The sequence below is a fragment of the Pogona vitticeps genome, chromosome 1 (genome assembly GCF_051106095.1).
Source record: "Pogona vitticeps strain Pit_001003342236 chromosome 1, PviZW2.1, whole genome shotgun sequence".
NCBI classification, from domain to species: domain Eukaryota; kingdom Metazoa; phylum Chordata; class Lepidosauria; order Squamata; family Agamidae; genus Pogona; species Pogona vitticeps.
The window spans coordinates 246625729-246651497 of NC_135783.1; the positions used below are offsets into that span (position 1 = coordinate 246625729).

General features: G+C 44.8%; 1 protein-coding gene, 2 long non-coding RNA genes and 2 other non-coding genes across 5 annotated transcripts in view; 2 read left to right on the forward strand and 3 right to left on the reverse strand.

Moving 5' to 3' along the window:
* Positions 1–11: 11 nt before the first annotated feature.
* Positions 12–94, reverse strand: TRNAL-UAA (transfer RNA leucine (anticodon UAA)). The gene has a single exon. It is a non-coding gene; the product is annotated as a tRNA-Leu (tRNA).
* Positions 95–2580: 2486 nt separating this feature from the next.
* TRNAR-UCU (transfer RNA arginine (anticodon UCU)) lies at positions 2581–2666 on the reverse strand. The gene is given in 2 exon segments: positions 2581–2616; positions 2630–2666. It is a non-coding gene; the product is annotated as a tRNA-Arg (tRNA).
* Positions 2667–3718: 1052 nt separating this feature from the next.
* Positions 3719–4567, forward strand: LOC140703063 (uncharacterized). The gene is made up of 2 exons (XR_012082365.2): positions 3719–3837; positions 4521–4567. It is a non-coding gene; the product is annotated as an uncharacterized LOC140703063 (long non-coding RNA).
* Positions 4568–9976: 5409 nt separating this feature from the next.
* Positions 9977–25769, reverse strand: part of OSBP (oxysterol binding protein) — a 28314-nt gene continuing 12521 nt past the window's right edge. The window contains exons 3-14 of the mRNA XM_020792345.3: positions 20934–21184; positions 17751–17949; positions 17441–17540; positions 16081–16135; positions 15065–15196; positions 14579–14824; positions 14070–14190; positions 13340–13443; positions 13036–13131; positions 12500–12678; positions 12136–12356; positions 9977–11193 (exon numbers count right to left, since the gene is read on the reverse strand). Coding sequence (XP_020648004.3) covers positions 11051–11193; positions 12136–12356; positions 12500–12678; positions 13036–13131; positions 13340–13443; positions 14070–14190; positions 14579–14824; positions 15065–15196; positions 16081–16135; positions 17441–17540; positions 17751–17949; positions 20934–21184 — 1847 coding nt within the window. The 3' untranslated portion in view covers positions 9977–11050. The remainder of the gene's footprint in view (positions 11194–12135; positions 12357–12499; positions 12679–13035; positions 13132–13339; positions 13444–14069; positions 14191–14578; positions 14825–15064; positions 15197–16080; positions 16136–17440; positions 17541–17750; positions 17950–20933; positions 21185–25769) is intronic.
* Positions 19765–20290, forward strand: LOC144586019 (uncharacterized). Its single transcript, XR_013540701.1, has 2 exons — positions 19765–19871; positions 20231–20290. It is a non-coding gene; the product is annotated as an uncharacterized LOC144586019 (long non-coding RNA).

A 25769-nucleotide genomic window follows, 5' to 3' on the forward strand; every position in this document is an offset into this window, starting at 1 on the left:
AAAGGACGCTTTACCAGAAGTGGGGTTCGAACCCACGCAGACAGATGTCTATTGGATCTTAAGTCCAACGCCTTAACCACTCGGCCATTCTGGTAACGACAGCAGTTTCTTTTAAGTCATCCCAATGAGACGCTGTTCGGTGGTTTATTGTTTGGAATGCACCACCCAGCAGGACGCGCCCTGGGCCGCCCCCCCCCCGCCGCCGCCGCCGCCGCGCCCCTGGCCTCCTCGCCCTTCCAGCCCACGTGGCGGTAGCCGCGCTTCACCGCCCCCCCGCCCCCCCGCGAGGTCGGCTTTCTCGCGCATTTCTTCCCAGCCCTCCCAGTTGCTCCGGCGCCCTCTCGGTACTTAGTCGCCCAGGGGACCGCCCGCGACATGCCTGACCCCAAGCAAGCACCAGTGGGGGGCCATAAGACCCGCTAACCCCGCTTCCCAAGAAAACACCTGCTCGCCGTGCAGAGGGCGCAAAACGCCCGGTCTGCTGCTTCTGCCGCCCCGGCCCCCAGACTTCCTTTGGGCTTTCTTCCCCTCCCACCCCTGGGCCCATCCATGCAGGGAGGAAGGGCGCCGACCCACGCCAGACGACCTTCACCCTTCAATGGGGTCGATCCGTGAAATCCGCCCCCAGCGGCTTTTGCCCTGTCTTTTGCTAGAATGCGCCCTGTTTCCGACATTTGCGGGTCCGCTATGCCGCTTAGTAATTTAACGACTAGGTAGTCCTTTAGTTGGCCATTTTACAGAAATGAACCATACAATAAAAGATCTGGTGTTCTGGATCCTGGACAGAGTCCCTGTGAAAGGTTTTTATTAAAAAGGGAAAAAGCTGTGTACAAATGCCTCCTTTCTCAGTGCCAACACTTTCAATCAGTGTTGGAGCTGGTGTAGACCAAAGAAAGGTGCAGAGAGTATAAAGAAGGTCGGTATGTGTTTTATATTATGTCTAATATGTTTTATATGCTTAATGTGCTCAGTGTAAATGTATGTATTTATGTAAAATTGAGAGTCCCAAGTCAGGTGTATATATATATCTTTTCAAAAGAAAATGTGAATGAATCAATATCTAACATGTGGTTTTGTGTTATGCTTAGCTCCTGAAGGTTTCCCCTAAACGCGTTGAGCCAGAGCTTTTAAGCTACCCATTTAACGAACACAGAATAAAGAAGTTGATTCTAATTTCTACATCCTGAGACTTTGTCTCTCATTTATAATCTGGACTTCCGTGGCTGTACCGGTTCCTTTTGCTTAGAAGACACGATGTGACAGGACGTGGAAATCTCCCTTCCCTGCCCCCATCAGAGCAGCACAAACTTGGGCATAAAAGATGGAGGTCACAAGTGTCTTGGGCCAATCTGGACATTCTGGATTTGGGGAGACTCCCTATTTCACACAAACCCCTCAGCTGCTCGGTTAGCTTCTGGAGATCAGACACAAATGTTTACAATTTTAAAAATCAGCAAAAGCCTGGAAACTTTTGGAACTAAACCCTTCTTGTCCAACCTTGATCCAATACTTCCAACAGATGAAATTGCCTCTGTACTTCCTTCAAAGTGCACAGCTTTCAAGTTGTTTCTGTTTATTCTTCTTCCAAATGCCAACGTTGTTTCCATGTTATACCTCTTACATCTTTTGTTTGAAGTCCACAGAACTGTCCAAGGCTCTATACAGGCCCATTTATAGTACTCCCCTAAAAGTAGCTAAGAAACCATTCCAGGCGTACACAAAGCTGGGAGAAGTGAAACAACTTCACTATCCACCTGGGGTTGCAAAGGCACTAAATGGGGTGGCACAGAGGAACCGAAACGAGTTTATCAAAATGACTGGTATGGATAGTATAAGGTGTCTTGTACGCAAGTGATCTTTGAAACCATAAGGGTATCCAATTGGCTTGTGAACCCAGTCCCTTAACTACTCAAGAGTTGGGGTGCCTACTTTTTCACCCTCCTCAAGATAAACTAATCTCATAGGTTCGGCTGGTCCACACCTCCACCCATGTTGTCACAAAAGGGTGTGCAAGGTTCCCCAACACTCTTGGGACCCACGAAATGTCTGACGGCAACTTGTGTCATCCCTCACTATTGGCTATGCTGGTTGAGGATCATGGGAGTTGCACCATAGTGGATCAATCAAAAATGTCAGGGAGGGGGCTTCTTTGGGTCTGGTTCCAGCTGCCCCATTTGGGCCTGCCAAGACCCCAAGGGGGTGGGGGTGCAAGATTAAAATTAGAAAAAGTAAGCCAGATATTACATTCATTAATTATGCACCTTTAGACCTGCCTGAAATGCCTGTACTGTACACCCTTCATAAGCGGCTACGTTGACTTGAGCAGAGCTGGGTGTGTGTGTGTGTGTGTGTGTGCCCCGGCACTTTCTGGGATCTCCCGCTCCAAATCAGCCATTAGCGTTCCCTTAAACAAACGGTGGTGGTGGGGAAGGCAAACCACCCAGCCTCAGGTCTTTCATGCGTAGGTTCATACACTGTACTTTCGCTTATTTCACCAGGAAATCAGCGTGACTCCCAACGATTTCTATAAGGCATAGTGTCGTTAGTTTGCGCCCTGTCATTTTCTTTCATCAAAACTTTTGACTCTGGTGGGACTCGAACCCACAACCTTTGAATGACTCAATCACGCTAGAAGTCCAATGCGCTATCCATTGCGCCACAGAGCCATATCATGTGCGCTTTCCCCTAGCTCTTAAAGTGATAGTTTCCTGAGATGAAGCAACAGGTGCCGCTGGGAGCAAAAAAGACTTCTCAGTAAAGCGAAAAAGACGTGGCGAAGGCTTGGAACGGCATTAACATCTGGAGTGGACTCCAGAAAGGAACCGGATCAACATTATCGGTGGTGGTGGTGGTGGGTTAATCCGAAAGCAATGGAAACAAAAAGCAATCCGATCGCCAGGTGGGTCTCCAGAGGGGACAGAGACCTGAGCCACGGCCTTGCACTCTCCGAGGCACGGCGTATGGTTCAAAGCGCCGCGCGTAATCCCTTCCGCGAGTGCCAGCCCGGCCTCTTGCAGCCGCTGCGTTCCCTCCGTCCCGCCCGGCCCACTTCTCTCTTCGAGGGCGCTGGCGGCGGACTCATCCGGCTGGAGGAGTCAGGGAGGGTCCGGAGGAGCGAAGGAAGGGCCCTCATTCCCACGCTTAGAGGCGCTGCGCTGCCCACCCGCCTCTCTCTCCCTCTATCTCCCTCTCCTCCCACCAAGGAGGCGCCTTTCTGCTGATTCGCTCCGAGGGCGGGAATCCGAGGCGGGCGTTCCTCCGCCGGGCTGCGGGCCGGGTCTGTTCCGCGGCAAAGGAGCAGGTCCCAGCCCCGCTTCCCAGCGAGGTTCCTCAGAGAGAAAGGGAAACCCACATCCCGGCCTTGGGAGGCACCGAGTTACAAGCAAAGTAGTTCACTGCAGTCGGTGACTTCTCCGGGTAACGCGTTGCCCGGGTGTTTTTTACAAGGACGATGAAGGGAGGAGCAGAATCTACAGGAGCAAAACTGATGGCGAAAGTGCCTTTGAGGCAGTCAACCACGTGCAGAAGTGATTTTCCAAATGTGTTTCTCGAGCCATTTTGAGGGAAGCGTTTCAATACCCTTCCCACCAATTCTCTGAGGCCGGAGACGTTTTTCCCCCTTTTGTCTTTAGTATTTTTCGGTGTTTCAACGTGCAACATCAGGCGTTGCCACCAGAGGAAACGAGAGGCCAGTCTTTTCCTGGGAAGCTGAGGGCGACAGAAGTAGCGAGCGCTAACGACGCGCAAGGCGAAGAATTACTTTGTGTTCGTGGAGTAAATAGCAAAGGAGAATGTTAGCTTGGCTGCTCGAACGAAAATAATGAGTCTTACAAAGAGGTTCTTTTTGTTCGTTCATTCATTCATTTTCTTTTGACCCGTATTTTGTATTTTGATACTATTTTATAATTCTCTGTTCTATTGGGATTATATGTTGTTTGTTTTCCTATGATTTAGTGTAATTTGGTTGGGATTTTACTGTATGTCGGGGTGAGCTGAGGGTCGTTTTTTTGGTTGATGTTGATTCGTTAAGGATAAATGAGGTTATTTCCTTTTGATTGTTTTTTGGTTTGGTTGTACGGTTCATTATTACATAAAGTGCCCTGAGTAGTGATTTATCTAAGTCAAGTGGTCTATAAGCTTTAAAAATATAAAAATAAACTTTATTAGTTGATTTATTTATGTCTTTGATTTATATACTGGCTGATAGTGCAGTGTGCACTCTCTGCACGATTAACAGTCCAGTTTAAAAAATGACATTCAGTGTCTCCGTATTCAAAGTTACATTCCAGTACCTGATTAGCTAACTGTGTTCCCCAGCCTTCAGCAATGGCTTCTCTTCCCTTCATTCCTGTCATAAGAATTCACCCATTGATGGTGTGTGGCTGTTATTCACCACTTATTTTTTCTTTCTTATTGCACCCAAACCAGACTGGAAATTCTACTTCTTCACCAGCAGAATTGGAGGAGAGGGGGAAGCCCTCTACACATGCTCTGAAGCTTTTGTTCCACTTTTTTTCCAGGATGAAACTGTGGTGCTAAAAGCGAATTGAGGAGCTAGGCCTGACTTTGGTACCAAGAGAATCCAGGTAAAAGGACATCTAAAGTCGCCATTCCCACCCACCCCTCCTTGGCACCAATAATTTTTCATTCTCTGTTCCCTGAGCACAGTCAGTATCTCCATAGAAAGCCCAAATGTTGTGCCATCCCCATTGCTGAGAGAGCTTTTGGAGCTGAAAGGTAACCTTGTCGTTTGTGTTTGCTTGGAAACTGTAAATCTATCATGGACTTCTTTTTCCCTTGAGACTCATCACTGATATGTAGATCCACATGGTAAAAACAGGTGTTGTGTAAAATGTGAATTCCTTCCTTACCATTGGTAAAGATAAAATGAGCCAAGGCATGAGTATTCTTACTACTGTATATAATTAGTAGCTAGGCGGGGGAGAAGTTCCATGGCCCTTTAGATGTTTGTTTGTTTATTTAGTTATATTTCTATGCCGCCTTTCTCCTCATATGGGACCTAAGCAGCTCACAACAGTTAAAACTGTACAATAATAACAAGTTTAAAATACTTCCAAAACACTATAGTAAAAACAAGTCAACATTAATCAAGATTAAAAATAAGTTTAAAAACATTTTAAAAACCATTTCAAATGCCTCCATTTCGTAAACAGAACATTCCCTGGACCTCCCACTTACTTACTGGGAGGCATTCCCCGCTCTCCTCCCCCACTCAGCTGATTCCCCATTGGCTGCATTTATTAGCCAAGAAGTGCAAGGGTCCAGCACACACCTCTCCAGAGATCCTGTCCACATTCTCGGGTGGCACAGTCTGAAACTTATCCATTACAACAGGTTAAGCGGGGACCAAATTTTCATCAACAGCACTCACATTAAGTCCACCATCTAAGTCAGAGCAGATCCAAGCGATCTTGTCTGCAAAGTGGAGAACCAATGATTGACATCAGGCCATTGTTCATTCCCCTCATCCATAGGAGGCACAATACTGGGAAGAACAGTTGAGTTAAATGAATCAGAAAGCCAGATTATAGCTCGTGACAGGATTCAGTCACACAAATGGGAAAATTTTTGGAGTCCGGCATATTTGTTCATTTCTCTGGCTATCAAGAGTAAAGACCAAAGAGGATAGAGTCATTAATGAGATGGAGGAAGACACCCACAGATCCCTTGTGGTAAACTCAGCACTCAAGGGTCGTTGCCGTTGGTGGAAGTGGAGAAAGGGGGGGTACGTAGGTAAATAAATACAGACCAGGAAGACAATGCAAGTGTGCTCTTGACTTCAGCATCCTTGCCTTGCTTCAAAGTGGCTGGTTACACCAGCAAAGCCTTGTGGCGTCAGCATCTCTGATTTCAGATCTAAGGAACAGAAAGCGGTAGGGAAGGATCGAAAGGGTAGAAAAATGTAGGAAGACAGAAAGTGCGGGAGAACATGGCCCCTGCCTTGCTTTCTAGACCTCAAGGAAGGCCATGCCGATTGTCCTTTTAAAGGCCTTCCTCATTCACTGGCTTCCTAGTGGCTGCCTTATAAAGCTGATAGGAGCTTTCAGCGGAGTGGGGGAAGGGGGATTGGAAGTAGGAAAATGAAACACAGTGTCATCTCTGTAGGCGACTGCGGCTGCTCTTCTGTCCTGCTTGCACCATTCAGTCCATGGCCTGGCCCTGCTGTGGGCATTTTTTTTTCATTTTTTGGCGTTTCTCCTGGCAGAAGTAAAGCTGGTGGGAAAATAAGACAAAAGCACCCAGCTCCATAGACATCCACTGGTGCCTTTCTGTCCTGCTTGCACCATTCAGTCCATGGCCTGGCCTGGCCTGGCCTTTTGTGTTTCTCTGTTTATCCAAAGTGGGTCCTCACTGAGACCTAAAAAGTGCACAAACGTTGTCAGGGACTTGGCCGAGAATTGTCTCAGTAATCCCAAGCACAGAGGTGGGCAGGTCTGCCCCGATCTGAGAATCCCTTCATTTAAAGTTGGAGGTCTTCCGCAACTCTTTACGATGTGATCATAGGTATATTTAGGGAAGGAGAGACTATAGAAGATGATTCATGCTTAGCTGCTTTGCTGAACAAAACCACTTGCCATGGAAACGCAAGCCAACTAGAAGAACTTTGATTTGGGTCACCCACATGGTGCCCAGCAGCTCTCACGGACCCCACCCATTTCCTTTAGGGGAGGGCAGCTCTTCCCCTCCCCCTGGCCATGCCGACCGGGAAATTGGTCCCAGGAGTTACTGGGCCAAAAAGCCAGTGTTCCCAGGTGTTCATAATTCTTCCTGCGCTTGTCATATATGCAAGTATTTCTTCTTCTAGTTTTAGATAGGGTAGCGGTGCCTCTTGCCACACCAGTGGATGGAAGCAGCAGGTTACAGGGAAAACGGTGCCAGAGGTTTAACCCGTGGAAAGTGAGCAAGGGTGGGCTCGTACCACACAGCAACATGGTTTTCAGTACATATTTTGTCTTGAAAAAGGCAAGACCTACAGTTTCACAGAACAAACTGAAAGCCTGCAACACAAGTCCATTCTCTTCCCCCACCTAGGGCATCCCTCAATGGCTGTCCCTAGGTTGTGGAACTTCCCTTCCGAGAGGAGACAGGATGGGCTCCTCTCTGTTGCCTTTCCTTTCCACCAGCCGGCAGAGGCCTCTCTGTTGACTTAGGCCTATGGCAACCAATTGCTGAGAGCAAGGCATTAAACAGGCGTGTGACAGTGCTTACTCTTTTATTGTTTTAATTAAGGTGTGTTTAAACAGTTTAAACGCAATAGTGTTTTCATGTTTCAACTTGATTATATGGGGTTTTTATTATGATTTGCTTTATTTGTACTTTTTCTTTATAGTGTGAGCAACTTTGTTTCCCCCTTTGAGGAAAAGGCAGGTTAGTGAGAAGGAAACACTAACCAGCAGCCGAGAGGAGTGTGGGCTGTTCCCTCCAGCGCAAAAATGGCCCAATTGAAAACAGAGGAGAAAAGCAACAGGAAAGAAGCAAAGCGAGAGGAGGGCGAGAAAAGGGAGGAGCCAATAGGAGAAGGATATCTGGTGACGGGCTGAGAATTTAGAAGGTGAAAAGGAGCTAGACTGGGAGACAGCGGTAGCAAAGGAGGAGGAGGAAAAGAAAGAAAAAAGGAGGTGAAAGAGAAAGACATTTCTCTAGGATGGGGTTGGTTAGAAATAGAAGACCCCTGGTCAGGAGAGCATCTTAAAATGAAACTGCCCCTTGAGGAAATAGAAAGGAGACAGCAATATCACAACGTGAGACCTGAGGGGAGTAAGATAGGAAAAGAGGGAAAAGAGAATAAAAGGGAAATAAAGGATCTGCAGTACAGCTGGGAGAAACACAACCAGTGGAATGGATGGTGTAGGTCTATCCCAAGAAGGAAGATTGGTGGAAGAAGTGAGCCAGGCTTGTGGTGATCCCTCAGCCAGAAACACCCACGGAGGGACAGTGGGCTCGGCACCCCTGTTGTGGCACTGTATGTCCCACTCTGAGGAGGCCTACGAGAAAGCCCTCAGATCATGAACGGTTTGGAGTCAACCTCCGATGGTGAACTCTTTAGTGATGCCTGAATTAAGGGACCTTATGTTAAATGTGAAAAAACTGAGGGACCCATTGGTCCAACTGAAGTTGTTCTTCATAGGACTCCATTGTTTGAAAACAAAAGTGTTTGTAAAAAAAAAAAAAAAAGGACTATCTCCACTTTTTGGGGAACAAGAAGGGGAATGGGGTTTTCCCAAATTTGAACCCACTCAGAGTAGGATAGAAATAAATTTTGAAATTGTTTTTTTTTAAAGACTGTTTGCAAACATGAACACAATTAGATTTGTCTGTGATGCAGAGGAATCTATCTCATTGTGCAGCAACATAGTATTTGCTCTTTATAACAGAGTACAATTTATTTGGAACAAGCCGCATGTGGTCTGAAGAAGCCACAGCTACATAACAGGGGTTGCCAGTTTTACACGCAAGGAAGCCTGTTGAGTTTACATGCAAGAAACTGGGCAATGGAAAGACACATAACAGATGGAACCATGTAGCCATTCCTCTCTTTAAGAGTTCTACATTAAGTCCCTGGTGCAATGATGGGCTTCATGTTGGCTCATTTACTCAAATGAACAGTTGTCCAGTTTTAACAATCAGGTCCCAGCCTACAGGACCTTACAGAGTGTCCAGGTGAAACTGCTTAACAACACAGCAGTTGAGGTTGAAGGAATCTCTGCGCCAGTAACTTTCGCCATGTAGCACACCTTTGAGCACAACATAACCACTGCCTAGCTTCATTGAGTGACCAAGAGTTTTATTTTCCCTAAAAGAATAGGGCAGTTCTATGAAGCGCGAGCGCAGTGGATTTCAGATGGCGCCCCATGAGTCTTCACAGCCAGCCCTTTCCAGGATCAACTGATACAGGTGCTAAGCCCAAGTCAGAGCGGTTTGTATGCATGCGTGGTCTTGTCTTGAGTGCTGCTATAAAGAGAAAGGCCAAGGACATGGCAGGGAACGAAAGTCATCCAGGGCCGGTTACCTTGGGCTGTGTGTTGGGAACGTAAGGATATAGTATGCCATCAAGCCCTCAGATCTGACAGTGAAATGACACACAGGCACACACTCTGGATATTTCAGGTTTTATTATTTAATTTAGTTTTCTTGGAAAAAAGACAGTAAGGCAAAAATAACCCCAAAAATAGAATTGCAGGGATATTCTCTCTCTCTCTCTCTCTTTTAAAGCCTGCTATTCTCCAGCAGGGGTGTGGAACCTTCAGCCCTCCAAATATTTACCTGAAACTTCCATAATCCCTTCACATTGGCTAAACTAGCTGGAGTTGTTAAAAGTTGGAGATCCAAAACATCTGCTCTCTCCCCCCCTCCCCGGCAAAGGTTCCACACCACTGCTACGCCAGAAAGGATCAGCCTCCACCTGCTGCACGGCACAGGCTGCACACCTTACTCGAGCAGCAAGTGGTACAGAGACCCCGCCCACAGCCCCTTCTTGCCCACCGAGCAGCATCGCTCTTTGCTGGTGGGAAGGCCGGGCAGGTGGCCTCCTCTCTCCCAGCCAGCACCCCTTGGACTCTTACTCCTTCAGTGGCTGAAGTTTGGAAGTCAAGGATCAAAATAAAAAGGAAAACAGGAGAGAAAACACAGAAGGAAGGCACCTCATTGTGTGATTCTTAGCCAAGGGCTGCCATGTGGTCCTCCACCAACACCTCCTCCCCTCCCCACATGTGGGGTCCTGGTGGGGGAGGGCAGCTTCTGGACCCTGAGCCCACTCGGTTACAGTGGCAGCACCTTTTCAGTCTCGGGACGCAGCTTTGAGAGCTGCAATCAAAGAGCTGTCCCAAGGCCAGCTGGGGAGCTCCCACAGCCTCCTTATCTCCCAAGGGAATTAATGGATTCGTTGCCTGGGGCTGCATAGGGTGAGGAGCCTGAAGATGGATGCCACTGAAATCTGGCTCTGCCTCAAAGACGATTTTTTCTTTCTTTCTTTCTTTTTTATTATTAAAGGCAAGACAAACCAATGTTTACTGTCACACTTTCTGCAGAACATCTCCCCAGATCTGGGGGCAGTGACGGGAAACAGAAAGGGCAACGTGTTACAAAAGAAGTTCTTGCAGGGCTGGAGGAACAGAAAAAAAAAAATCAGAACCAAAATTAGATTTCTCTCTCTCTCTCTCTCTACATATATATAATATACATATAAACAGGTGTGCATTAAGCCAGAGAATGCTTTAGGCCAGGGCTTTTAGGAAGAGGGAGATTCTATCCTGCACCACTGCTTCCCGCCCAAGTGCACACGGAGAAGGTGCTGGAGCCTGGTATGAAAAGTGGGGCCGAGAAGGAAAAGTGGAAACTTCAACTTCCTACCACCAGGTGAATGTCTGTTGATACCGCCCCAAAAGACGGTTTCACTGAGACCACAGTTCTCCCCCACTACCCTGCTAGGACCCAAGCAGTTGCTTCACTACCCATGTGAACCAAGAGACCTGATGGTTCCAGGAAAGGACTGGGTTGTCACCTCTCCTCAATGCTTCGGAAGTCTCACTTACATTTAGGGTGCCAGAGGGGGCTTGGGAAGAAGGAATGAGACAGCGTTCCCTATGGTCACGGTTGGGTCTCTCCCAACAAATGCTTCAAACTGAAGCATACATTCACAGTCTTGCCTGTCCCTATTTGAAAATGGGAAGGGGAGTGGGAATCCACACAACACAGTGTTGTTCCCCTCTTTACCCCCAAACACAAGGGGCTCATAAGGAGAGTGATACTCTTGTGGTGGAGAAACAACGGATGCAGTCTTTTACTCCTACTAGTCCCCATCCACATTCCAGGAATCCAGACACCAATGTCAGCTTCAATCAGCTAAGGCAACCCAGCCAATCACCTCTGCTGGATTCTGCATTGGGTGATTGATTCAAAACAAGTGATTGGTTAAGACAGACAGATTTGGTGAGGAAAGCGCTAAGCAGGAAGTCACATGATCAGCTGCTCCTCTCCAGCCCTCTTCTCTTCCCCATCTGCATAATAGTCCTGCTGCTGCTTCCAGTCATCAGAAGATATCGGGGCACATGCTCCAGTCCTGTTTCTCTTTGCTCTCCCAGTAGCCTCCCCTGTACACGTGGGCCACCTCCCTGGTGTCGGGGTCCTTCTTTCGCTCAAACCACAATGGCTTATAGGTATCGTAAGCAGTTCCTGAAAAGGTGAAGGCAGCAAGGAATAAGGGGAAGAAAGGCAAAGAATCCTCAAAGATGCAAAAATGGCATTAGACTGGCCTTTCTCCCCAGGAATATAATGCCAAGTTTTCCCACTTAGGGAAACCACTCTTTAATAGAAGAATGCATGCTTTGCATGAAGGTGAGAATCTGTGCATGCCAATTTTATGCCCAATATTCCCAGTGAAAAAGTTATCTCAGCATATGTAGAAAAACCCACTGCTTGGAATGCTGAACAGGCACTGGTAGCCAGCAATTAATAAATGCCAGAATCAATGGACTCTGATTCGCTGTATGGGGTTGGACTAGGTCAGTGACAGTGAATGTTTTTGAGCCCGAGCGCCCAAACTGGGGGGAAAAAAACAAACCCAGCGGGCAGCGGTGACAGCAGAAGGGGCAGTGGCGGAAGCGGCAGCGGAAGGGGGAATCCCAGGCATGGAGGTGCCTCCAGACCCCACTCTAGATCTGCCTCCAATCGTGCCCAACCCCATCCCCTCAGTGCCAGCTGCTCCAGATGTCTGGCCCACTGTCTGTCGGGGCGCTAGCACCAAGGCTGCAGCTGCCTCCTCAGGTTTGGCTGCCAAGGGTAGCGATCTGGCAACTTATGGCTTGTGTGCCTGCAGAGAGGGCTCTGCGTTCCAGCTGTGGCACACGTGCCATAGGTTCGCCATCGCTGGACTAGGTGATCCCTGAGGTCCCTTAGCTCTGCAATGTAGTGATTGTATGAGTAATTCATTTGGTCCTATTATAGCCCCTGGGGGAATCTCTGGCCTTCCAGATGTTTCAGATTACAACTCCCATAACTGCTTCTGATTTGGGGAGTCTGTTGCCTAGGACCCCAGGAAAAACCTCAGAAACACGTACAGGGCAAAAGTTTTGCTACACGTTTCAAAATTACAAGTGCAAATAATATAACTCTTACCATCCTCGGATGCCTTCATGGCTTCAGCTTCACGCTTTTTGCGGGCAATGCGCTGCTTTTCCTCTAGGCGCTGCTTCTCGGCATTGGCTTCATCCCAACGCCCATTCTCCATGAGTCTCTGGTCAGGCCGAAGTCTGCTGTCTGTTGGAGCAGTGCCACTTTCTGGGGCGTTAAGCGTTAAAGCCAGCTCTGAGAAATAGTACATGTTCTCCGCATTCTTTCTGTAAAGGAAGGAGAAAGAAGATGTCAAGGGGGCAGCAAGCCTCTCAGTCAAATCCCCACATGCCATCCACCATAGGAGGATGGCAAGCTGGAGGACGCATCCACGCCCTCTACACCTCTGGATCACCAAACCCTTACTCACGGGAGTTGGTTCCTCTTCCACAGCATGATTCTGCCGTCCTCAACTTCGTGTGCTCTTTGTCGGCTTTCACCACCATTCTCCATCCCAGGAATCACCTTGAAACAGTCCATCTTCTCATCCCACGTACCCAATAGCATATAATGCACTTTTCCTGAGGAATCTAACACCTCTCCAGTGACCTGTTACAAGAAGAAGTTCCAGAGTCATGGGACACTGTTCTTTTTTTCACTGCTGTTGCGGCAAGGTTACACACAGATTGTTATGGAGGAGATTAACCACGGTTTAACTTTCCTCTGGTTAGCTGAAAAACATTCCTCTCTCTGCTAATAGGCTGTTCTCCATTGGACCATGCAACCAGCATCCAAACTTTCAGAACGAGGGGGGAAAACCCCACCTTCCAGGTATGCTGGTCAACTAATAAAAGTCATTGGTGCACATATGGCTTCTCCAAACAACTCCCCTTCTCTGTCTCTTTTTAAAGAAGGGCCATCATTGTTGTTGCCATACCAGAAGGGCTGAAGCACAATGTCTCTTACCTTCCTCGCCACATCTCTTGAGAAGTAGCTGTAAGGAACAAACTTGAGAATGCACTTCTCACCAGTCTTATGATTCAGAATCTCAATCTCACCAGACTGGAAGAGAGAAAAAACAAGAGGCAGAGTCAAGGAGGGTCAGCACCATTGATGAAATAACTGAAAACAGCTGAATGACCAAAAGTATCAAACTGATGGGAGACGCAGGAAAAAAAATCTTTAAGATCTTGGCTTTCAGAACTACCCCCAGAAGATGTATCTGGCTGCAATATAATCCTACCATCCACTTCCCCACTTTCTGACTCACCTGGTCAATCCATAATTTGCCCACTATGATGTTATGTACTGTGGTGGTGACCTTCTTCCATGTGTAGTGATTGCCCGTCGTATGGAAGATACAGTGAATGGTACCTTGAAATAAAAAGATGGTACTCAGGACAACTGCATACTGATGAAAGCATCTTTGCTGGAATTTGGGGTAAAACAGAACAAATCCATTGAACAGGAGCATTTGCTTTGGATACTGAAGACCAAGGTTCTAATTGCTGCTCAGTCATGGCATATTTCCCCCTGGCTGCCCATTATATTTAGTTCTTTAGATGTCTACTTCCTGAAGTTTTGAAATAAGCACTTGTTCTAAATATCTCCAAGGGGGATACAGAAAGGAAGAATGCATTAATGAAGGTATTATATTTGACTAACTCTCACTGTAAAAATAACAAATAATTGTGTGCTGTTAAGTCAATTCTGACTTATGGTAAGCCTTTTCAGGGTTTTCTAGCTACAGAGTACTCAGAAGTACTTTACCATTCCCTTCTTCTTGAGGTACCCTCATTGTAGGGCCTGAAATTTTCCCAGACAGCCTAATACTAGCTAGGAAAACACTGCCGATCCCAAAATCTGACACAACATAGCAAGCAGAGATGAAATCCAACCTTCCAAACTGCCCCTATTAGTCTGCCATGTACATCTGCAACAACAACTTGCAGCAGTGGCATTAACTTACCAAGTTAATGCCACTGCTGGCGAAAACTTACCAAGTGGCATAATTGAGAGGTATTTGCCACGGAACTTGCTGGTGATTTTTATCTCCTGACGAAGGGTCCAGCCATGCTTGGAATCGGCGTGATGAGCAGCAGCTGGAGGGTGGTGGCTCACCTAGGGGACGTGACCAAAAACAGGTAAGGGAAAAAACAGCAGATTCCATCCCAGTAATTCAAATGCTAAGGGTAACAAAAGGGGAAGTAAAGAGGTAACATCCTGAATATATGAGAGTTACTTTTTGCGCTCCCAGAATATTCCAGTCAAGACAGCCACAGGCCATAGCTGGGAAATTTTGGGAGCTGTTGCCCTTCTCAAAAGAGCAAAAAACAAAGTACCAAGCCACCTCACTTTTCTTAGCTCTGATAACTAGCTTGGACTGAAGGGCATTCACTTGGAAGCATATTCACCACTCCTCAATGGAACTTAATATGCTCAGGACTGAAAATGCCACAAGAACTCTCACAGAAAACAGGCCATACAGGGAATGTGTCCTGCTCTTCACCTGTTCACAAATGGAACGGTAGCCATTCTCTTCCAGCCGGTCCAGCTCAAAGGTTTCCCCTAGGATGGGATTGAATGGCTTGCTTGTGCGGAAGACAGTGGTGGAGTAAGACGACACAGTGAAAGCAGCTACGTAACAGAGTTGCTCCAGGGAGCTCTCACACTTGGCTGCCCGGTCCAACAGATCATGATATTCCAGGTCCTCCGTGAGGCGCTGCAGCATAGATAAGGGCTCGTTGAAGTTAACCTAGAAACAGAAGAAGCTAATTACTAGCAGAAGATCCTTTCTGGAACAAGGAAGGAAAGGCAAGGGAAGGAAGTTGGGAATTGTCCCAAGTCTCAAAGCCACGAAATGAGCTGCAGGGCAGTCAGTTCCACTTCTTGTGATGAAAGGACAGAGTGTGGGTGGGGGTGCCCATCCTTTCCCCCCCCTTTCCAACTCTGCAGGGCACAAGACAGATGTCAGGTTCCAGCCAGGGGGACTTACTGGCATGGGGATCTTGGAGAGTTCCTTGCCGATGCAGTTCTTCATGATGCTCCACAAATTCAGGCTATAATTTGGTTTGTACGGAATCCGTGTTCTTTTTTCCTTTCTGGTGTCCTCAAACTGATGCTTATACTTCAGGAGGAAGAGAAAACGAGTTAGAATATAGTGGGGTACAGCACTCAGCAAACCCTACACAGTCCCCTAAATATTTTCTACTTTGCTTTGCTCAAAGCTTATTTAAACAACCTCATCTATGTACTAACAGATTAGCCCAGTCCATAACCAGTGTCCTCAATGTATTAAGTCTTATGCTTTCTAAGAAGCAACAGGTTTATTTAAAAACTAACATCCCTAATAACATCACACCTGCTCTCCCTAACCTTCACAGAACTCAATCTAAAGGTGTATCTTGGAGCATATGGAGGTCCTGTTATACCTACAAGAAAAAGATAATAACTCTAATAACCTAGAGTGTGAGTGGGCAAAGTATAGTGATTTCCCCTCCCAAACCATTTTGTTTCTTGCAGCACCATCAAATGCCCCACCCTCACAACAACTGTTTCCCCAGAGGAGAGGGGAAGGCGAACTGCTACTTTTGAAAGATTCAGGAGTAGTAATACATTTTTCAAGACAGTTTCAGGGACACCTGCAGTGTGCAACCTCAAAAATACTCATCTGGAAGTTAATATCAAGCCACATTTTTGGTGGTATGTGAGGCAGGCCCCACAAAAACATTCTGTGAGCAGAAAATGGCCCCTGAACCCTGCAAAATGCCAGCCCCTATAGTAACGCATTCTATCACCCCAATACTTTAATTTTTCCTGTGCATCTCCTCCTACATTCAGATGCTGCTTAACTTAGTAGACAGAAACCTGCATAATAGATAAGCTGTGGGGCTGTTCCTGAAGCTTGAGAAGGACTCATATAATATAGTATCCTCCTCTATAGAATCCCAACAGCATCTGGTGAAAAGGCTCTTATCCTTCTCCCTCCCCTCAGATCATAAGGCAGAATACCTGCTCATCGAGGCTGATGTCACTGCTAGCACCACTGATGTTGCTGCCAGTTCTTCTAAAGGGAGGAGAAAGATACACCATAAGAAAGGAAGAACTAGGTGCTCCAATTGAAATACTCTGCAAAAAATGGTCCAGAAAAAAAACTGACAGAACAAGGTTATGGGATCTAGACTGGCAGAATTGGAAATCACTTGGCACAGTACCAAATATTAAGGATCTATGGCCCTCTTAGAGATCTAAGGCAACCTATCTTGGTTCATTTCATTTCATTTTGCCAATAGGCAAGGTAATTACTTTTAGGAAGTGGTCAGTGGAACATCATTTCTACCCAATTGTTTCACTGATGGGCCGAAATTCTGTTGCTTAGCATAGCAAGTTGCACTAGAGTAGGTCCGTTGAATCACTGGGGATTTGGTGAGTCAAATCCTCTGTAATTCCCTTCATTCAGTTGCGACTACTCTAGTTATGACTTACTATACTAAAGTAAGCCACAACTAGAATAGGCTCATTTAAATCAATGAAATCTACAAAGGAATTGACTTAATCAATTCTTCACTGATTCAATGGACCTACTCTAGCACAACGTGTTATACTAAGCCACAGGACTTTAGGCATTATCTACTGTCTTTCTGAGTTGCTGTAAAACTAAATATTCTTAGTATGAACTGTAGATATAAAATGCATGTTTATGTAAAAATATTCTAATGAAATCAATACAAATAACTGTACTCATTAATGTACACATGAAAGTAACATGATAGTTAAGCCATTAATATAAACAGTCTAAAATGTTTGTCAATAACCCAATATTGTGAACAGAATTAAAATATTATGATCATTAAGACAATAAATACTTTAAAAGTCAAAGACAATAAGATGGCTTTGTTTGGCACTTGAAAATGTCCATCACAGTGACAGGGAAGACTCTTGGGGGAAGAGCACATAATGCCCCCTGAGCTTCAGGAAGAGGAAGCGTTCAGGGAACAGCTTCTACTGACTGTCTTAAGGTACGAGTGTAGGTACATTTTGAGTCCTTTAGGCACTGCAGTACCAAGGCATGCAGAGCCTTCTGCGTCAAAACCAGAACCCTGAAGTAACAACCAACTAGAAATGAATAAAGGAGACAATTTATTTAATTTTATTTTTATCTTGCCTTTCTCAAAAAGGACCCAAGGCAGTAGAAAATTGCCTCAGCATGGGTTCCCACTGCTTGATCCAGTACTCTTGCTGCCATAGCCTATGTTTCTGGACCTGCTTATAGTAAATCAGGCAGGTGATACAGGTGGGAAGGTGTCAAAGCCCATGGGGAACACATTCACAGTGCCAAACATTGAGGCATGCAAAGCTGGGGATCACTCACTTGTGGCCCATGGTATCAGGGGTGATAATTTCAGGTGCATCAAAGAATTCATTATCATCATCTTCATCACTCATATCTCCCTTTGATGAGCAACACTGATCTGAAAGAGGAATATGTGTTGATGTTAACCTCCTTGGTTTTGATTCTCTAAGCATGAAGGGACCGCAAGTCACCCAGCAGAAGTTATTTTGACGAGGAGGAATATCAAGGCAAGGGAGGCTGACACTGGCAGAGGAGAACGTCAGAAGAGCTACCCCTTGCTAAGGCTTGGTTCATGGAAGAGACAAGGGCCAAAGCCGCCGGCTCCTACCTTTCGAGGAGTCCATACTGCCAGGGGCATTTGCAGGTAGGACTGTGGCTCCGCGGAAGGCCCTTTCCAGGTGATTGTGTTGCTTAGCCAACTGCTCTAGGGTCTCTTCCAAACGGATGCGCTGGTCTCGCTCATACTGAAGAGATTTCTGCCACTTCTTACTGTGTGTCTGGGCCAGCATCAGGAAGTCTCGGCAAGCCTATGGGGGAACCCCAAGAAGAGGCAGCATTTACTACTCCAGGGGATGTCAGCTGAAGACATTCTGACAATTCAAATGTCACCCTGCCACCTTTATTAGGGATAACATTTGAAGAAGTCAAGAAAACAAGAGTAATTCTTGTCTTTACAAGGTTCTCTATTCTCCTTTTGCCACAAGAGGGACACCTCTCTGTACTGCCCAGGTCAAACTACACTATGATATAAGTCCAGCTATTATTACTCTTCAAGTGATACACAACGTTCTCCTGTTGGTTAAGACAAACTGCAAAGAAATGTGTCCCTTGGAATTTATCAGGATAGTTATGCTGTTATGGGAGACCCTGAACATATAACACTACAAACTTATATATAATCCAGCAATCCAACTGGTGCAAGAAGACTACGCAGGTGTATGCAATGTGACCGTTTGACCTTATGAATTATAGTTGAATTCCATGAAGAATCAGAAGACATTTAAAGTTACTTTTAATAAGCTGCCCTAAATAAAAACCAGGGTAGTATTTAAACAAGAATACTGAAAAGCAGTCCTTACGGGGATGAACATAAAATAACAGCATCTATGGAGAAAGATGGGGACGTGAAAGACGGCAAATCCTCCCAGGTCCTACTCTAAACTCAGACATGTCACCAGAAAGCTTTCATCTGACTATTTAGGAAAAATTTCAGTAACCCCTGCATCTGGGAAGTCTAGGAAATTATCGATAGCTTAGATGGCTTTAAAAACCATTAGGCAAATTCATGGAGGATGAGATAACGACCAGGCCTCTAGTCACAGTAGGTGTGTGGTGGTCTCATATTCAGAACAACTTTAGAATGACAGGTCTATTGTCCTGATATCCTCCTCCTGTTGGGAAAGAGGATGCTGAACTAAATAGGTCACAAAGGATTAGAGAGCTGCTGCCTCGATCCAACAGAGTTCTCCTTATTGTTATCATAGAGCAGCAATATGAATGCATAGACATGGAATATTAATTCCATCAAAGGAAAAATGTAGTTCCAAATCTCTGGGTTGTACGATCTCTACCTAAATGAATGCCAAAATAATTCTTATCTTACCCATTTCAACACATTGTGAGGGGTTCTGCACATCAGGAACGGCAATCTTTGTTATGGTACTTTCTAAAGCCTACTTTCCGTTTCATGCCTCAAACAATCCTCAGTGTTTAAAGCCTTTCACAGTATAAACTGCCCACTGCTACTTGAGGACTTTTTTTAAAAAAGGACATTGTGATGTCATTCCTTCTTCAAAGAATAGTATTCCAGCCCTATATATAACTTAACTGGCAGCCACAGACAACCAGGAATTCCATGCCGATGAGTGCACAGAATTCCACACTGGCTCAAAGCTCAGACAGCTCAGTCTGTTCTTCATTCACTACATAGATAATTTACCTTCTTTCTTTTTTTAAAAAAGTCATTCTTCCTGTGTGTCCAGCACAGAAAAACAAGATACTGGGTTTTTAGCAGGCTAATAAATAAGTCTGCAGCTTAGTAACTTTTGTATAAGGCTGCAGTATTTCCTCACTAAGGGAAGGCCTGGCCTAAGAATCCATCTCGGTTGAAGTTAATTATTGCTGTTTTCCAGTATTTTTTTTAAAAAATGACAGTGACCATTTGAAGAACATAGGATTTTGCTCTCTAGTTATGAGTGAGATAAATTACAGTTTTTTATCATTTAAGTTTTTCATTGTGATCTGTGGTATTAATATATAAGCAACTTAGTCTTTTAGTTAGAATGCAGATTCATATATCTTTAAAAAATATTTCTGACATTTTAACAAATTGCTTTGCTTAACAGTTTGCTCCCAGCCTGCAAAACATAAAGTCTTCCTAGAGTTCTGAACTGTTTTATGCCCGACCTACAGAAAGGGGACTGATGTGAAGATGCTACTCAAATGGAAGGTAGGTACAGATATATGCTAAACAGACTCCTAACAGTAAATGACCAGATCCTCAATCCATCTCAGAATTCAGACAGACCAACATGTAATGGTGGCAAGTTGGTAACTGACAGATTTGGACTGTGAACAGAAATGTGGCTGACTTTAAGACTGTGCTTAAAGTTGCTCGGAGTTATCAGTAGGACTCGCTAGGCAATGAAACTGCCTGTCAAACCTTAGCAGGGCCTTTGCTCAACTGAACTATTGGCTCACATTTAGCTTAAGGATCCAGGACACGGCTACACAATGTGTACTTTCATGTAGACGCTCATCCTGTTGTATTCAATGGGACTAATAAAGCACAGCTCATTATTTCTCCAGGATTCTGATTGCTCAGGGATCCGTTGTCCTCTGGGAGATGTGCCGTCTCCAACCACCACCCTGCCTCCATCCTAACCTTCAAACCCTGGCCTGATGACGGCATACAGTAAATGAGGAACAAAGCTGCAATTGTGCTGTCATGGATGAGAGCTGTCAGAGTCAGCAAATCACGGCACTGTCTAGCCCTCCACCACTCTTCTAAAGACTTTTTCTCCATGCTGCCATCTTCTAGCTTACCCTTTTCTCCCCTTGCTCTCCAGTTTCGAAACATAAACTACATTTGATGCACTGTTTGTCGATTGGCATTTTTTATCATTTTTTTCCCTTCCTTAGTTCAGATCAGGTCATGTTTTTAATGCTGTTCTTCAAACTGGCCACAGTGTGGCCACACTGAGCTGCAAAATTATAGGCAGTTACAGAAGATTCAGGACAAGCAGGAATTTAGTTTACAGTTCTTGTTTTTTAACTAAAGGGCTTATATTTTAGCTAACATGCTGTGTCACAGGCTGCTTAGGAATCCAAAAGCTTAATGACAAAGCTCATCAGATCCTCTCTCCAAATGTGGAGCCCAGGGCACGACCAGACTCTGGTTCTGCAACTTCTGTTATTAGGTACACCCAAAACCACTGATCCGCAGCCTATCCCATCCAAGCGCCCTTCCCCGTGAGGCAGGCTCACAGCCAATGTCTGGCGGCAGACTTACGTTGATCATGGCATTGGAAGTAATGCGGAAGAGGGTGGCTCGCTCGTTGACCTGCTTGATCTTCTCATTGCTCTCAGCCGGCAGTTTCAGGGTCTCCAGCTCACTGAGCGAGCGCTGCAAAGCGGTCCCATGCTTGGCAATCAGGTCATTACAGGTGCTAAGATCCTCCACCTTGCTGGAGAGGGTGCGCAGGGTGTTCTGCAGTTCTGTCTTGTCCGTCTGAGAGACGGATTCTTCATCACCTGACTCATCTGTGCAGAAGAAACTGCAGCTGTAACCCCTTCAAGCCAAGGCAGGAGCCCATTTTTTAACCAGGCCCAACTCCAGACATCTCTGCTCCCTTTCATCCCCAATATTAGCCATGCACAGGCGTTACAAAGAAAATTCCTAGATTAAGTCTGGACAAATGCTGGAGGGTAAGGGTGCCCTGACCTCCCTCCCCACGTCAAAACCTGCTGGAGTCATACCTCTTCCGGGTACTGAATCTGTAGTGGCAAGAATCACCACTTTTTAGCAATGAGTCAAGGCATACCAGAAACACACACAGTGTTTTCAAGGTGATTTGTGGTTCCAGGAAGTTGATTCTCTTTAAAAACAAGGTATGTGACTCAAGCATACCTTGTTTACAAAAAAGAGAGAGAGAAAAGCAGTGATTCTGCTGCCACCGCTGCAGTGCATTTGACAATGATATACAGCACAAAGACCATAAGCATGGCTGAGAGTCACATGCAGCCTATGTGCTCCTCCTCCAATTTAGAACACTTGATTTTAAAAAAACACCAAACAATTCTGTTCTCTCGGTGGAATAGTTCAACTAAAGGGAAGGATGGAAATTCTAATCCTTTAACAAGGAAATTGTGAGTTAAGTGCTATCATAATATAATAATGCTATAATGTTATAGTAACTGCTGTGTGCCATCCAGTCAATTCTTACTTTTTCCAAGTTTTCTAGGTAGACAATACTCATGGCTTGCCATTTTCTTCCTGTGGAGACCACTCTGGGACTAAGCAGCTTGCCCAAGGCTGCAAAGGCTGGCTCTACTCGCAGGAGGCAAGCAGGTAATCTAATTTCCAACCTCTGACTCCACAGCCAGACACCGAACTCACTAAACTATCTGGCCAGCTGTTAGTTGCTATACTGCAGATACTTATTAATTTAAGTTTATCTCTCCTTATTTGTATACCAATAAAGCAGTTCACAGAGATTACCATCCTAAGGTAAAGTAAAGGTAAATGTTCCCTTTGACAATTTGTCCAGTCGTGTCCGACTCTAGGGGGCAGTGCTTATTTCCGTTTCCAACCCATACAGCCAATGTTTGTCCGAAGACAATCTTCCGTGGTCACGTGGCCAGCGCGACTAGACACGGAACGTCATTACCTTCCACTGTGGTGGTACCTATTTATCTACTCGCATTTTGCATTTTTGCATGTTTTCGAACCACTAGGTTGACAGGAGCTGAGACAAGCGACGGGGGCTCACTCTGATGCGTGGATTCGATTTTAAGACTGCAGGTCTTCTGACCTTGCAGCACAGAGGCTTTTATGGTTTAAATCACAGCACCACCACTACATAACAATAAAAGAACAATCTGAAAAACCATTTTGCTGGCAAGGATGGGAAAAAGCAGAGATATCCAATGTATCATTGGTACACTCTGGATCTTGCAAAGAGCAATAGCTTTCAAGGCTTGGTTTTAGTATCAGAAATTCCAAAATGAAACACTAAGATATAAACTAACCAAACCAAGGATACCAGAGCTTACTGAATGCAGGAATTCCTTGGTGCAAATCATGTCCTCACATGTATACTCGCAAATATACTTTTGATCTTCCCTTCCGTTTCTTAAAATTGTTAAGACCATCATGTGACTTCCTAAAAACTGTCTAGATGAGCATGCACATTCTTCTACTCATCAAATGTTACTCTGTACAACCAACAGTAAGCAGGAATGGCAGGAAAGGAAGTGACATTATACTAGTTTTACTAAAAGAGGTCTATACATTTAGGGCCCCTTTTCTTGTATATACACACCCCTTTTATGTGGTGAGGGAGTTTGAAGCTGTCAGGGAAGATGAGAGCAATGCTATAAGGAGGCTATGCTGTTATTCCTAACAGTGCCACTCCTGGCAGAATGGTTAAATCATAGGCATTAAACAAAAATGCACCCACCCTCTTAGGAATAATGGTTATACATCAGCGTAAAATAATTGATAATTCTAATGATAATGGAAAAACTCCTGAGTGGCAGCTATAGTGAGACAATCCAAAATGAAATACAACAGTGCTGGAGGCTTAGACTCCCAGGTGAGAAGGCGTGATCAATCAGCTACCTGGAAAGAGCAAAGCACAAGTATGGACAGTCTAACACAGGGATCTCCGACCCCTGGACCATGGACCGTTACTGGTCCGTGGCCATGGAAGGACCGGACTGCTGGGTCTGATGAGCGGCGAGCAGGAGGGGAGCATTGAGTGAAGCTCCGCCTCCTGTCAGCGCACTCCTTTTAAGTTCTAATGCAGCTGCTGATCTGAAAGGAGGCGGAGCTTCGCTCCCTGCTCCCCTCCTGCTGCTGCTAGATCAGCTATGCCTGTGGCATTAGAATCTAATAGGAGCCTGCGATTCTATTAGGTTCTAAGCTGCTGATGATCTAACAGGAGGCGGAGCTTCAATTGCAGCTCACCTCCTGCTCACCATTTCCTTTATGAGCACGATTCAAAGATATCCTCCAACAACCTACTGCATAACAAGTAACACACACACCCCAGTCCTTGGGAGAATGATCTTCAACTAAACTGGTCCCTGGTGTCAAAAAGGCTAGGAGCAATGGCCTAACAGACTAACGATGCAGCTAGATTAAAGCCAAAAGGAAGCCTAGTCTGATGTTCATGGAGGCAAAAGGAAAGTCCAGTGCTGCATGACATATACAACTGGAACATGGAATGTGAGAAATATGAATCATTGTAAATAGGGAACCAGAAAACCAGAAAATAAAAGTTTAAACAATGCAGTACATGGTGTGAGCAAACCAAAATTGAATGAAATTGGATTATTTTCAGTCAGACAGTTACAAAGTGTTTTTAGTCTATGAATGAAACAATCAGAAGAAACAGTGTGGCTCTAATACTGATACATGAAGTAGCAGAAGCAGTTAGGGGCTATGATGTAAGATATGACTGAACAATATCAATATTATCAGCGAAGAATGTAAAAAGACTATTCTTGTAGTCAAAAGAAAGAAAAAAAACACAGATGTCTGAGGAAAAACATGTTTTTTAAATTGTCAACAAGAGATGAGAAGCAAAAGTAAAGGTTGCAGAAATAAGGTCAGATTCCTAAAAGCAACTTTTCAGTAATTATTATAGAAAGACAAAGAGAGCCTGCAATTACAGAAAGCAAAATGAAAATGGCTCTCAAAGCACTTGGAAGAAATAAGTCATGAGGAGTGGACAGGATACCAACAGAATTATTTCAAGTTACAGAGATTGAACCTGTCAGAATCTTAAAAGAAGCACACTAATACATATAGAAAACAAAATAGTGGCATACAAAGTGGAAATGTTCAGTATACATTCCACTTCCCAAAAAAGGAGTTTCCAATGAGTGCAGCAACTATAGGCCCATTTTATTATTTTACCATGCAAACGAAGTGATACTCAATATGTTGGAACAGAGACCTTTACCATATATGGAGCAAGGAACACCTGATGTCCAAGCTGATACAGAAAAGGAAGAGGAATTAGAGATCATATTGGTAATATGTGTTGACTATCAAACCATACCAAAGAACTGCAAAATCTATACTTTAGAGACTATAGCAAAGCCTTTGACAATATGGATCATGAAAAGCTAAGATTTTTCTAAAAGAAATGGATGTACCTCAACACGTGTAACTTTTACTGTAGACAAGAAGCAATAGTTAGGACAGAATATGGAGAAACAGAATGGTTTCCCATAGCAAAGGTCATGGCATATTTTAATCTCCCTTTCTATTCAATCTGTATGCATAACAGAGAAAGCTGGACTGGATTCAAATGAAGGAGATATGATAATTATTTATGTATCTTTTATCAATTAAGATAACACAGATGACTCCATATCACTGGTAGAAACCAGCAATTGCCTGAAACAATTCCTGGTGAAGAACGTGCAAAAGCAGGATTGCAGCTGAACATTAAGAAGACAAAAATCATGCTTACAGAAGAACTATACAACTTTAATGTTGGTAATGAAGAAATTGAAATTATTTAAGATGTTGTACAACTTGATTCAGTTATCAATAGAAATAGAGATGGCATCCAAGAAATCAAAAGGAGACAGAGACTCAAAGGAGCAGCTATGTATGAAGGAAATGGAAAAGATTCTCAAATGTAAGAATGTGTCACTGGAGAACAAGACGAAGATAATCTATGCCCAGTTACTACGTATGAGTGCGAAACATGGACAGTGAAGAAAGTTGAAAGGAAAAAACCATCTATTCATTCAAAATATGGTGCAACAGGAAAGCTTTATGGAGACCATGAACCACCAGAAAGAACAAAAACAAGGGTGTGTTTATGTGCCCTAGGTAAAATCAAGCCTGAACTCTCTCTAGAAGCAACAAGAGACAAAACTGAAGCTGTTATATTTTGGGCACATTATGAGGAGAAATAGTGAATAAACCAAAATGCTGAGAAAAGTTAGAGAGCAGGAATAAAAAAGAAATATGAAGTGGATTTACTCAAAAATGGAAACCACAGCCTTGAGTTTGCAAGCGCAGAGCAGAGTTGTTAATGACAGAACATTTTGGCATCACTTACCAATAGGGTTGCCAGAAGTCAGAGATGACTTGACATTATAT